Source organism: Vanacampus margaritifer, chromosome 4, assembly GCF_051991255.1.
Source record: "Vanacampus margaritifer isolate UIUO_Vmar chromosome 4, RoL_Vmar_1.0, whole genome shotgun sequence".
Taxonomy (NCBI): domain Eukaryota; kingdom Metazoa; phylum Chordata; class Actinopteri; order Syngnathiformes; family Syngnathidae; genus Vanacampus; species Vanacampus margaritifer.
In genome coordinates, this window is record NC_135435.1 from 17,200,615 (window position 1) to 17,214,950 (window position 14,336).

The window sequence follows — 14,336 nt, forward strand, 5'->3', positions numbered from 1 at the left end:
AAAAGGGCATAAATCATCGATGCCCAGCTTTCCGTCTACCATGGACCAGCCGAGTCACTTTTATCACAGACATTTTGACGACCAACATTAAAGCGAATGCAATCAAATGATTAAATCGCAAATTTACCATTGCACCATTACAATGATTATTTGTATTATTGAGAGCCGTGCACTTTCAAAAAACTCTTTAAGGGCCTTTCTTTTTTCTTTTTTTGATTTAATGACAGCCGCTAGCACCATGTTCGAAGAAGAATTACTCCTGATAAAAAAAAAAGTCATCTGACGCAGATATTTTTTTGCCATTAAATATCACAGCTATAAAATACTGTAAAGGCCAACTGATGGCATCTATTAGATCAGCTCAAAGTTATTTTTCATCCAATCCCTTTTAGCAGCCAAAATACTAGTAACGAATATTTTTACTAGCAGTACATCCGCGAAACCGCGGGAAAAAAACGGGATATAGCAAGGGAACGCTGTATTATAATAATTAATTATTATTATTATTCACAATTATGGAAAGAGAAAAACATCTGTGTTTATTTAATCTTGCACAACTTTTCAACAAACAATATATGAACAGTTTACAAGTGCAACAAATAAATGGATTATTTTTGAATAAATGAAAAATAAAACTTAAGAATTTTTAATTTACAAATGGCTAAATAAATACAGTCCCCTCCAAAAGCATTAGTATTTGGTACCATAGTCCTCATTTGTAATAACTGCCTGCGACCAATTTGAAAGGGTTTTCCAGGCCATTACTGCAGCCTCTTTCAGTTCTTGTTTGTTTCTGCAGGTTTCCCCCTTCAGTCTCCTCTTTGGGAGGTGAAATGCATGCGCTATTGGGTTAAATCAGATCCTATTATTGACTTCGCCAGTCAAAATGTCACTTTCCCCCAATGAAGTCTTTTTTTTGTGTTGGCAGTGTGTTTCTGGCCGCTTTTTTTTTTTAATCATCATTCATCGTTTTGTGTCTGCGACCCATCACACAATAGCAGACTTGCTTGACAATTTCCAGTCATATGCTGCTTTGTCTATTAAGGCACATATGGCCGTAACTCTCCTTCATTTGCAGGAAAAATATCATCTGTACCCGCGGAAAGCATGACAATACCCACCATTGTTGGAGTAGTGTGTTTAGCTCTGCCCTATAGTTGTTCATGTAATTTCATTTCAAGTTTATTTGAGTAGGGACAGAAGCTACATATAACAACAATATTCGGGAGAATTAAAAAAATAAAAATGATATCGACCCAATTTGAATGGTTTTACTTCCCTGACTTTATCATCTACTTGCATATTGGATAGATAGAATTTGTCCAGAGGATTCTCCACAACAAAGAAATGCCTTTTAATCACAGTTAAAACATTCAAAACAGTCCTAACAACAAGCTATGTTAGAAAATCACTCTCTGATGCTTATCCTGTCTCTTATCGCTACAAACTTGCAGGGATTTTTGCCATGGAGATCCCCATTGATTTAATCCACCCAAAAAGTTTGAGCTCTTCAATTCTTGGAACTTCTCTTTTTACTGCTCTCCGCAGAGAATCTCTCGATTGGCGTTTTGTGTTCTTAAGCACATGACTTTTGGTAAGTTACAGCCTTTAATTTATAGGCACACAATCCTAACGTCATGTCATTTGTTTTTGTGCCACTAAAATAGTCTTGAAAGTGTCAATTCTAGGTTTTAAGTAAAGTTACCATAATAGTAGAAACAGCTTTCAGTGGTTCTGCACCGCTGTATACTACAATGTCAATAATAAACCATAACAAAAATCTGCAAGCAAAACTTGAATGTAGCCTCTCCACTAATCCCTCCTCACCTCGACAGCAAAATAGCAGCGCTAGCAATGCTAAGCTAGCATTAGCACTATAGACGTTCGTAATGGTTTGAGTATTATTTTGTGCAATGTCCAATCAATTAAAAATAAAAAGAGGCAATGAACGTATCTGTCAAGCAGAAATGTTTATTATTACTTCTGATTCCCTGCCGTTAGCTGAGGTCCCTTCAGTTTATTTCTGCTTGCTAGTCTTATATCCAGTTGTTAGCAAACGAGGGACTACCATTTATTTCACCTTCCGCATTTCACAACCTCACAACCGCAATGATTTTCTTCACAGATAATTTTGGTCACTGTCAGGTCATTGACAGATTCAACAGATATTTTTAGGGGGAGCAAAACTGCATGCTCGCCTTTAAGAAAAACGGTTTTGATATATTAACAGTAAATACAACAGTTCTGTTAGATCTTATAAGTGTACCTAATGTTGTGGCCCCATAGTGTATATGAAGTGAGATTCAAAGATTTTTTGTCAAATCTGTCTGCAACGCCCTGAAGGCCAAATGGTTTATATCTGTCAAAATGGAGAATGACAGGGCCTTGCTCTTCTGTAAACGATCCAAGACAATTTTGATAAACATCTGCATGAGTTGCCTTATGGGCAATTTGCTTCGGTTTACAGCCGTCTAAAAATATCTTCATAAACTTTGTTCAGTGCCCCACTTCCTATATATTATTTGCTTATACTTAAAAGTTAGTGAGCTAATAGAGATTGGTGGTGTGCTAGATTAAAAAATGATATTGTGGAAGGATTTGAGGACTGTTCATGTGATCTAAATAGAAAGCCTCTCATAACCTGTCCCCAGAAGCATCTGAATGAGGAGAAACAGCCTCTGACCGTTTCATCCTCGACGACGACGCCACAGCTTCGTTGTAATAATTCCGAAGGACACAAAACCAACACACTTAATCAAGATGCAGCTAACAATTTTGCTGGCCTTTATTTTTTTTATCTGGTAAGTGATTAAGAGGATTTTTGCTACCAAATTTGCAAAATTTCAAGCCCCTGTTAATATTGTAATTGGCGAAAAGAAAAGAAAGAAGTAAAGCTGTTGTTTACTCAAAATGTATTTCTTGTGCCAGGTCGTTCCTCAAATGCTGCACACTTCAAAGTGACCTTATCTTAATGTTGATTAAGTGAGGTGAGTTCCAGAGAAGGCACACATCCCCTTTTGTTTACATGCTTGGACTGGATTGTTTTGGACAAAAATGTCAAATATAGTTTGAAGTTCTTTCCCTCAAACTAGGCTATATGTCACATAATCATTATTAATGAAAAGTTTCTAGGTCAAACAATCCTAGCACAATCCTATTGTTTCACATAAATATAGGTCAATTTTCCTGCTAAATATATATCGGTGGTGTCAGGCCAAAACCCGTTACCTCCAAAATCGTCAATTTTCAGCATACCCCAAAAACGGCATGTTTGTTCAACCATTAACATTGTATTATAAAAGTACGGTACTAGAGAGCCGCAGTCCTGCATGTTTTTGATGTCTCCCTCCTCGAACACAGCTGAGAGGCTCCTGCGGAACGTAATTATGAGCTGATGATTTGAAACACCTGGGTTGGAGGCAGGAGACACCGAAAACATGCAGGACTGCGGCTCTCGAGGACCGAACTTGCCTATCCCTGACCTAATAAATAGCGTCAGTGTTACACTGTTATGATCGGCATGGACGTCTCCCAACCCAGAGGTGGTGGGTTCGATCCCCCGCCGATGTGACCATGTTGATGTGTCCTTGGGCAAGATACTGAACCTCCAGTTGCTCCTCATGCTGCGCCATCAGTACATAAATGTGATGTCATGTGAAACGCTTTGAGAGCCTTAATAGGTGGTAAAACGCGATACTGTACAAGTGAATGGTCACTTAACATAACCCTTTCAGCAACAGATATTCGAACACATAAGAGCAAAACATGTGGACAGATGATTTGACAATCCTCACAGGCATATATTCTTTATCCATTGTGAAGAACGACTAGTATTACAGCTGCTTACCGAGTCAATTGTGAAACTTTTTCATGTGTCTATGTTATACTGCAAGCGGCACGGTGGCTGACTGGTTAGCACGTCCGCCTCCCAGTGCTGAGGACGTGAGATCGAGTCTGGGCTTCGGCCTTCCTGGGTGGAGTTTGCATGTTCTCCCCGTGCTTGCGTGGGTTTTCTCCGGGTACTCCGGTTTCCTCCCACATTCCAAAAACATGCATGGCATGTTAATTGGACTCTCCAAATTGTCCATAGGTGTGATTGTGTGTATGATTGTTCGTCTCTGTGTGCCCTGCAATTGACTGGCAACCAGTTCAGGGTGTACCCCGCCTACTGCCCGAAGCCAACTGGGATAGGCTCCAGCAACCCCCGCGACCCTTGTGAGGACAAGCGGTAAAGAAAATGGATGGATGGATGGATGTTATACTGCCCCCAGATGGCCAATGACAGAATACAGCACAGTGACCACTGAATTCCAGCAAAAAATTGTTGAGAAAAATTTTTTTTTTAGATTATATTTAATTATATCATTACTGCATGGTTTTATAAAGTAAAATATTCTATTTTTCTTCTTATAAAACGTGACCATTTTCGGCTAAATGATTAATGCCATTTCTGTTCATTTCAATTGTGAAATATGATTTGTGATAGGCACCACTGTACTTTTTGCCGCCAATTAGCAATTTAGAAAAATCATTCATCTCATGCATATCGACTACTCCACTATGTTGTGACTGCTTTGACAATTTCTTTGATGCACTTATCCTCCGTCAGCATACAAGGAGGAGTCTAGTCAAGTCTCACATGGTTCTCTGGGCCCACATCACTCCTCTCTCCAAGTATTCCAACATAGCACTCACGTCACGTCGGTCTCGGTGCTTTCTGCAAAGAAGCTCTCTTGTTAGGCGGGACGGGCGCCTTCGGTGTGCCAAAGGCAAAAAACATGATTTGGGAAAAAGACATGTTCTGGATGTTGGTTTTTGTCAGCTTGCACCCATAAACAAGCCGAGGAGACTCACTTTCACGTGGATTGCTACTGGTACGTCCAATATATTTTACTTTCCTCCACCAGATCTTAATATTCTAAAATATGTATCTAGTCTACATTGTTGTTGTTTCTCAAGTGTGACTAAGTAGGCCTCTATTCAAGCATTATTTTATTACCAGTCAGGTCTAACTCGATAACTTTCCCCCATTGTTATTTTTACCACCTTTCAAATTGGACTCTAAAGGTATCGATTAAACGTAACTTTTAACATGCTCCTATTCAAGTATGATTTTACATCATGTTGGACCCCAAATTTAGAATAGACTAGAATAGAACAGGACACTTTATGCACGGTTATTTAGGACTCATCAAGTTTGACTAAAAAAATGATTCAATTATTTCATCCCAGTCAAGTTGTGCCGCCCTTTTCCAATGATATTTGCCTCAGATCAACTTTAATTCTAGAAAATTCTTAGAGGGATCCTGTACAATCAAATTAGGTTCTAGTAGTGCTATAAAGTTCCTTCTTTCTTGAGTTATTTTGCAGCCGATTAAGTTTGACTCAAGAGGTGGGATGAGGATATTTTAGCAGTGATCAAATATGGTACATTTTGTCTTGCTAGTCAGGTTTGACTCAAAATATTGACTATTACTTAACACTAGTCAAGTTTTTCAGTGTTATGTATTATAAATCCACTTTAACCCTTCTGTTCCATTCAAATATGCAAACACATCTTATCCTTGGGCAGTGCAAACCTCTTTATAATTATTATTATATAATATAATGAAATTGTTACCCAAGTGTATGTGACAGATGCCTGTTTTATATATTTAAAATCTGAATAGCCCATTTAAAAGAAAAACACAGAGACTACCTAGTTTTTCTATTGCTGGTCCCAACCTATGGAATGACCTCCTGACAACTCCCTGAATGGCCATTAAAATCCATTTTTTAAGTCCTTGAGACTCTACCCTTGTTTTAGTGGCTCATTTCTTTGTATAAAACTATTTTTTTAAATTGTCTTATGTTTTGTTTTGTTTTTATTTTTTTAAATATAGCATGCAATACTTTATTACAGTTGTTTTTAGGGTTCTATCCATACAATTGAGTTGATTTAAATACATCCAAAGAACATGTACGAGACCAATGAGAAATATTCTCATCGATTCACCCGAATTTGGATAGTTTTTTTTCTTTCTTCCCAGTCTTTCATATATTTGTATTGTTACAGAAGTACGTGTGTGCTATGATCTGCTATCTAAAACACTTGGAATGAAAAATCATTTCTGTTATCATAACATGGTGTCAAAAATGATCTAATATTTGATTAATTATCAAATGAATCAACTATTTTAATAATCAAGTTATTGTTTAGACCCATTGCTTAACTTAGAATTGTCAAAGTCCTCTGATTTAACCCTCTCAAAAGTGATTATTATTCTTTAATATCTGTAGTCATTCATGAAATCAAGACTGATTATCTTTCACGTCTTAATCAAAATAAGACATTTGCAAACATCTGCTTTTACTTTGGAAAACAATGACCACACTAGGCTGTAACTGAATTTGTTTCAAAAAAGTACATGATCAAATTGACGCAGGCAAAAACCGAATGCTTTGGGCGATCTGGTGGCTAGAAAAAAAAAATCCATTATCGATAAAGGTTTGTTGCTGCTTTGCCCTTTGACTTGTTCACAACCCGATGTAAGCTTGCAAGTGAGTCACACCCAAGTTCCGCCAACTGCCTCCCAGGGATGATGTCGCTCCAGCTAAGCCCCTCCAGCATTCTGTTTTGATATTCAAAAATGTATTTATAAATGATTTTCTCGGCCTTCGTTTAGCCCCGGGAAAGAACAAATCCCGGAGCTGTGCCTGCTGCCTCCCCTCTGAATTTGTCATCGCCAGTACGTCTTTTCAAATTGATTGTGTTATGAAGACCTCAAAAGCTGATTTTGTATTTGGACATCACTGAGAGGAACCATTTTAATGACATCAGCTCCATTTTTGAAAAGTAGTCTGTTTGCTGCTGGTCATAAGAGAGTGCATTTTTATTATCAGACAAATTCATTTTTTTATGTCTTTTGTGATGCAAAAGATGCGACAGAACCTCATTGATAAGGAAAGCCTTTTTTTCGTTGTCATTTTCAGTTGAGCAAGGGCAGAAACAGTGACTAATCGTGACAAAGCGTGTGTGCACAAAACCAAACTTTTGGAACTACGGCCAAAAAATTTCACCTTGCTTTGATGATACCATAACACATTTTACCCACGTTTGGGAGATTTCAAGTGTGTCTATACAAAATGTAGCCAGGCTTAGGTATTTTTATTTGGAAAATATTGTAAGGGTGTCAGAATTAGTGCATTCATTTTGAGTTAAGTTAAATTCCCTTTAACGGCAACTATTTTTTTTTTGCAGTAATACATTTAATAATAATACATATATTTGTGGAGATTGGGGTCAAGTTTACAATTTTAAAAATTTGCAGAACTTCATGCTAAAGATTAGATAGCTCTTAATATGAAAAGAAAATGCACTGAGCTATCAACTTACAAATGCAAATTTGCCATCTAGTGGCAGAAAAATGACCTAGACACAAATCAATATCACACTATTTTTTTTTTTTTTTACAGTACAGTACATCTTTTTAATTTTATCTCAATTTTGTGAATTATGAAATTACTGTCTCAATGACTAAAAGATGCAACCAGATTTATATTAGTTTAACATATTTCCCCCACTTTTATGTTAACAGTAAGACAGAGTATGAAACTTATAAAATATTTTATTGTACATTAAGAACAGATGTAAAATTTAATTTAAAGATTAATCATGAATAACGGTTAAAAATTTTAATCACCTGGCACCCCTAAAAATAAGACTTCCCACCCTACATGTCAAGAACATTTGCCAAATTGTCTTGTGTAAGTGCTTTTCCACCTATTAAGGGACTCAAAGCGTTTCACACTGACTTTGTATTCACCTGATGGCTCAACATCAGGAGCAACTGAAGTTTCAACAACACTTCGACATGGTCACAAGGTTAGGGGGTCGAACCCACAACCTCTGGATTGGGAGACAACCACTCCACCTCTGAGCCATTCTCTGATAGAGGATTATTGTCACAAGAAACTGCTCTCTCTCTAGTTTCACCTCTGTTTTGAAAAAAAAAACGTATTTTAACGTCTTTGGCACTCCATAGGATTTTACTAAACGTTATTTAACGTTTTTGGCAGTCAAAGAGTTAAATATATATATATATATTTAGATCTGACTAACTAATGTGTCAACCAGAAAAAAAATCACAGGGACCTCCCTAGACCGACACCCCTGATTATAAGCAATCATGTGTTAACTCTTATTCAACTTTCCATTTCAGGAGCAATGGAGTTTTCCAACAGTTCCCAGAATAACATCTTCATGCACCACGACTACCTGGGTGACTTCCTACAAGACAATGACACCAACTCGAGTGGGGCGGAACCCAACTCGTTGGGCTGCTTCCAGCTGCAAATCCCACAGGAGCTCTTCCTGTCACTGGGCCTCATCAGCCTGGTAGAGAACATCCTTGTCATAGTGGCTATCATCAAGAACCGAAATCTTCACTCGCCCATGTACTACTTCATCTGCTGCTTAGCCGTGTCAGACATGCTGGTGAGCGTCAGCAACGTGGTGGAAACCATCGTCATGCTTCTGCACGATCACGGCCTTATGGACGTGCAACCGGGCATGCTGCGCCACCTGGACAACGTGATCGACGTGATGATCTGCAGCTCGGTGGTGTCGTCGCTGTCCTTCCTGAGCACCATCGCGGCGGACCGCTACATCACCATCTTCTACGCGCTGCGCTACCACAGCATCATGACCACGCAGCGCGCCGTGGGCATCATCGTGGCGGTTTGGCTGGCCAGCATCACCGCCAGCATCTTCTTCATCGTCTACCACACGGACAATGCCGTCATCGTGTGCCTGGTGACCTTCTTCTGCTCCAGCCTGGTCTTCAACGCGGTGCTGTACCTGCATATGTTCTTGCTAGCGCACATACACTCGCGCAGCATCACCGTCAACTTCCGCAATAAGCGCCGCCCGTCCACCAGCATGAAGGGCGCCATCACGCTCACCATCCTGCTCGGGGTCTTCATCGTGTGCTGGGGGCCCTTCTTCCTGCACCTCATTCTCATCCTTACCTGCCCTACCAGCCCCTTCTGCAACTGTTTCTTCCGGAACTTTAACCTCTTCCTCATTCTGATCATCTGTAACTCGCTTATAGACCCTCTCATCTATGCCTACAGGAGCCAAGAGCTGCGCAAAACTCTTCAGGAGTTGCTGATGTGCAGCTGGTTCTTCAGTGTTTGACGCTTTTCACGGAAGCAGGAAGGACTACACAGCTGCTGTTCCACTAAATGATACAGTTCAGTTTGAAACAAAAAAAAACCCTGTTCTGTAGGGTGACCATATTCCCGTTTTCAAAAAACAAGAGGACACTTGCCCCGGCCGTGAAATTGTGGTACCAGTCGCACTTTCACAGTGTACTTTACCTCCTATTAGTCACGTAATGCCAACCGGACATTTTCATGAATTTATAAACCCCCCCAGACGCCCGAACAGGAGGTAAGAAAATGGTGTGTCCTCTCAAATGGCATCCCAAGAGACGTTTGGTCACCCTACTCATCTGGCTTGTGTTTTGGCGACGCACTCAAAAAGTAAAATATTGACTTTCATTTCAACCTCAATACAACAATGCCGCACAAAAACTGAGCTTATGCTGTATTTTGTCTTTAACTCACAAAATATGTTTCTGGAACACGTTGACAAAAATAAAAATTGTGACGTATGGTAGGGATGTATGGAGAGCTCAGTATTGTTCATTCGGTAATTTTACCGATTTGACATGTCATCATCATTACTCTCCTTTTTTTTTCTTTTGTATGTCAGTGAGAATGTGTATGTGCGTGTGTGTGTGTGTGTGTGTATTCATTAGTTCACCTAAAACCTATTAAAAAAATCCCATACCGTTCACCTAAACCGAACACTTCCAGTCAGAGTTGTGAGGCCGTCAGGAAACCCGAGGAAGGACCAAAGAAAAGATCAGACTTTCAGCCAATGAACTCAAGCAGTTTCTTCTGTCATCATACTACACTGCGCAAAACTTAAATGAGGGCCTTCAGAGTTGTTAGGGAAAATTAGCATTTTGCGCCTCATCAAAATAGCAAATAGCAAAACTGAGAATCAGTTAGCTACTTACACCACAGCTAGCTAGTGACAAGCTTCGGCTGGCTTCTTGTTAAGCATTTTGTGCCTCACCAAAATAGCATATACTGTAGTAAAATTGAGAATCAGGTAGCTACTTACGTCACACCAAGCTAGTGACAAGCTTCGGCTGGCTACTTGTGGCTATGTTATGGAGTTTTTCCTCTTACTATGACGCATTTACTGTGGTGAAATTGGTTTATGAGCACCGAGATATAAAGGAGCTGGTGTGCAGAATGGGGTGTTGGGAAGTTGGCACTGTCACCCAAAATAACAACACCGCCACCAGTCGCCACATTGACTACTAGCGATATTCAAACTTTTTATATAGGAAGAGCCCCTCCTCTTCTTCGCTCAATGCCAGTCCGGTCTGAACCGGTGAATATGCTACAAGCCATGCTAATTTCCAAGCTAACACTCTAATCGTCAACGTAGAAGTAACAATTCTGTATCGACTACTCAAAGAGCATCAGCATATTATGCGCCACTCCACACTGATACGTCAACTGTTAAAAAATAATAGTTGTTAAAAATCAGCTCTAGCCTGTTCTTTTACAAAAATAGCATTAACTTGTTTAGGGATTTTTATTGTCTATCCAAAAGTGATTATGTGGAACTAATTGGTACCAAATATTCCTTAAAGTCAACTTCTATTATACTAGATCTAAATGCCAAACTCTTCTTTATGTATGTGTGTGTGTGTGTGTGTGCGAGCGTGCGTGTGTGTATGTGCGAGCGTGCGTGTGCTCTCAACCATGACCATTTATAAGTGATGCCCGTGAAGAACAGAGCCTGATACTTCCGGTCATATATTAAGTGCAAGTCTTTGTGGGTTTGGAAGCCATAAGCCATTTGCACGCACATGTTCACGCACTGTGACTAGCAGTGCATTACTGAACTTTGTTCTTGTGTTGGACGGAATGTCCTCAGCTTGACTTTGCTCATAAAATAACTCGAATTGCCACAAATCGAAAAGTTCCGCTGAATAAATGTTTTATGTGTGAGTATTTGTTCATGCCCAGTCCGGGACCATAGCGGGAAACCAGTTTAAGATGGTGGCCAATCTGCATGTTGGTGCTCTCTCTAAGGCTACGTTGACATTGCAGGTCAATTCTGATTATTTTTGCCACTATGTGACATGCTATTGGTTGGGTTAGGGACCAGACTGGCCGACAAATAGCAAAAATCCACATATATTGGATGCCTATTGAAATGCATTGCATTGCATTTTAGAACCATATAACATGTAAGCTACCATCTTTTTCATATAACTAGTACTTCTACAGTAGTGGTATTTAAGATTGGAGTGGGGCGTGATTTCAGAACATTCAGCAAACACACACACACAGCGTTCAAGAGTGGAGAAAGTGGCTAATTCTGATGATCTTGGAGCCTTATTTTGTATATACTTGTTGACGGTCATCATTCAAATTTCACAGGGTTACAGTCCTTGTGTGTCAAATTGCCAACACATATTAATTTCTGCTTTACAGGGTTTTTAATGCACTGCCCTGATTAGTGGAAAGACACTTGCAAGTGTATTTGCTGCTGAGTATTTACCTGCGTGAGGTGTATCCAGAACTTGTCTGAGATGTTTTCTCAGTGATTGTCTTTGCAGCCATGTAAGTGAATGTATTTATTCAAGGTTACTCTAATGTAGACCCGAAACTACAAGAGTGTAAATGCTGTGGTTATAATACATCTCATAGGCCAAGCCAAACTTGTACAGTACATACTTTATATTGATGTTAAGTAATTCTGTGTAAAATGACTGGCTAATGCTAATTAGCGCACTACTCGCGACACTTTTATCACTCAAAAGAACGGCTCCACACTGCAAAAAAAAAGGACTTTTATTGGAATAACTTGATCGTGACTTTTTCCTTCTACTCTCTAATGTGGCTACAACTTAACAGTGTATTAGACCACGTGGAACCACTCTGCCCCTCAGTGGCCAAACCGGGTACAACATGAACAGCGCTCCAAATAAAGGCACTCACAAAGGCGAGACAGTATAAAATATTTTAAATAAAATGGATTTTGGGACATTTAAAATCGATTCTGAATCGTACTAAATGATTCTTATGAGAATCGTTTGGCACACCGGTAATGGAAACCCACCCAATCTGATGTGCATCTTTGCTTCACTGAGGAACGAAACTGTTTCAAGTCTTACCATCTGGCGTAGGCTAAAACACTTTTTCTTTTTTTGCACATTTTTTTTCCAGGTTTCCAAATAAACAGTATTATTTAATTTGATACAGTTGGCAATTTTGTGACACAAAGCAAAACTGAAGATTTTTTAAAATGTATTTTATTTAAACCTTATTAAAGTCAGATATTATATATGTTGTCAAAATGCATTTTAAAGACAATTTTCATGTTACTAATCATTAAAAACTAGTCATGTTTACTTATTGTCAAATAAAGAATATGTTTACCACTAACGCCCAATGTGATATAACAGAAATGTGTTTTATGTGCTCCACTCATCCTGTGCTATATTCCACATAATTTTCCTTTAAGGAAAAATGTGTCTGATTTCTTATGGGCTAAGCGCAGTATTCTGATATTGTTTGTGGAATATGAATTAAGCAGCAACAGCCACCCATTTATATCCATCTCATGGGGCGCCGGGCGGCCATTTTGCCACTTGCCGTCGACTGTAATTGACATCACATTTGCTCAGGGCTCATGTTGGAATCACGGCTCACCTGTTTTCTGAGTCTTGATCGTGGTAAAATTCTGGTGAGCTGTGATTGGCCGTTACCTGAGCGCTGAACAACTACAGGAGAATCCCTTGCTTGTCTTTTCTCTTCTAACTGAAGTAATAGACAGTATACATACGCCCAATGCTGGTTATTTGTGGAACTAACATATCGGCACTTCAAAGCAACCAGTTAATGAAAAATAAGGAGCTGCGGCAGACATGTTAGAGATGACAGAAATACATTTGAGTTCATGATTGGCTTTACTGGAGATGACAGTAACTGCTGTTAACTTAAATGCGTATTACATTTGTTGGTTTCGAAAATGCAGCATTGTACAATGCCAAAAAGGTAGTCTGCTTATCAGCATGGCTGTATTTTTGTCTAAACGGCGCTTGCCTGCTTTTAGGATTTTATTCTTCAAATATTTGTACAGTTATAGAGTACATAGTAGACAAATAGGCGCCTTTGGGCTGCCATTGCTTGTTATTATCATATGAAAATCGGAAATCACATCGCTCCCTCGTGCAAAAGTCTTAAAGGCAGCAGGTAACCAACAGGCTCTTGTTGGATTTATGTTGGCGGCAGCCTGACAAGAAAGGTTTGTTTTAGTTCTGACCGCAACTGTCTTTTAACCCAAAGCAAGTTGTCGCTTTCAACTAACAAACTACAGTCACTCTTTTAAGAAGTACTTTCACTTCTGTCATGTGCTCTATGTGCCTTAAGGGCTTGTGCATTCCTATTTTCATAGCAACTAATGCAGCTCTGCATAGTTCTCAATTGGCTGCCAAGGGGGTTGGGGGGGACCTGTATGATGCCTGGACACCTTGGGGCATCTTTGGGAAAGTTGTGCTAAAAATAGAATCAGATCCAGACAATGTTCCAACACATGATGCACACATTTCACAGACATTCGGGACTGCTTGAAGGCAAGCATCTCATTTGGATCTTCTGAGGTACTCGAGTCAAAATGAGATGTTTGTTTTATGTATGTAATTTGCTGTTTGTGTACCCGATATATAACGTGTTTTCTGAACATGATAAGTTGTAGAACACCTCACCCACAAACAGGAACTCAGTGTATCAATTGCAAAATCGCTGTTGAACTTGAAAAATGCAACCAGTTCTGCTCATTAGGTCATACTTTTTAATCTGCTTTGGCATTTGTCTTTGGTTTTGAGAATATAATTTTGTCATGGCCTTGAGTTGTCTCTACTGATCAGACGAACAAAATAATACACGAATGACAGTAATTAGATGTGCTCTTCTGCACTAAGAGTTTTAACATTTGCATTTTTTTTTCCAACGCAGCCTAACCTCTAAAGTCATCAGATAGAGGCGCTATGGTTTTAATTGAACCCATGATCAAGTGGTGTTGTCATGCTGAAAGGAAGGGAATTCCCAGTGGAGGTAATAGGATTTATTTTACCCTGAATAGAAATGAATAAAGTCCTGTTCCAAAAATATATATAAAAAATAATAATAATAATAATTTTTAAAAAAATACGCCTTTAGGTTTTAATTTATATACTTATTAAAAATGCAAGCAAAATGGG

At 39.2% G+C, this 14,336-nt stretch overlaps 1 protein-coding gene across 3 annotated transcripts; it reads left to right on the forward strand.

The window, feature by feature from the left end:
* Window positions 1-72: 72 nt before the first annotated feature.
* mc1r (melanocortin 1 receptor) lies at window positions 73-9,563 on the forward strand. 3 transcript variants are annotated; one of them, XM_077564029.1, is made up of 4 exons: window positions 73-267; window positions 1,512-1,565; window positions 3,214-3,235; window positions 8,291-9,563. In XM_077564029.1, the coding sequence occupies exons 1-4, from the start codon at window positions 107-109 to the stop codon at window positions 9,176-9,178; spliced, it is 1,125 nt and encodes a 374-aa protein (XP_077420155.1). In that variant the 5' UTR covers window positions 73-106; the 3' UTR covers window positions 9,179-9,563. The 3 variants fall into 3 exon arrangements, with proteins under 3 accessions (XP_077420155.1, XP_077420156.1, XP_077420157.1); XM_077564030.1 differs by lacking the exons at window positions 73-267; window positions 1,512-1,565; window positions 3,214-3,235 and adding exons at window positions 1,571-1,594; window positions 2,652-2,801; window positions 2,929-2,987 and having other exon boundaries at window positions 8,202-9,563; XM_077564031.1 differs by lacking the exons at window positions 73-267; window positions 1,512-1,565; window positions 3,214-3,235 and adding an exon at window positions 4,800-4,874 and having other exon boundaries at window positions 8,202-9,563.
* Window positions 9,564-14,336: the final 4,773 nt, after the last annotated feature.

Coding starts and splice junctions, on each gene's coding strand:
- mc1r (XM_077564029.1), top strand. CDS start 107: ATGATTAAATCGCAAATTTACCATTGCACCATTACAATGATTATTTGT. Junction 1,566..3,213: donor CAGAGAATCTCTCGATTGGC/GTTTTGTGTTCT, acceptor CGGTGGTGTCAG/GCCAAAACCCGTTACCTCCA. Junction 3,236..8,290: donor CAAAACCCGTTACCTCCAAA/ATCGTCAATTTT, acceptor AATGACACCAAC/TCGAGTGGGGCGGAACCCAA.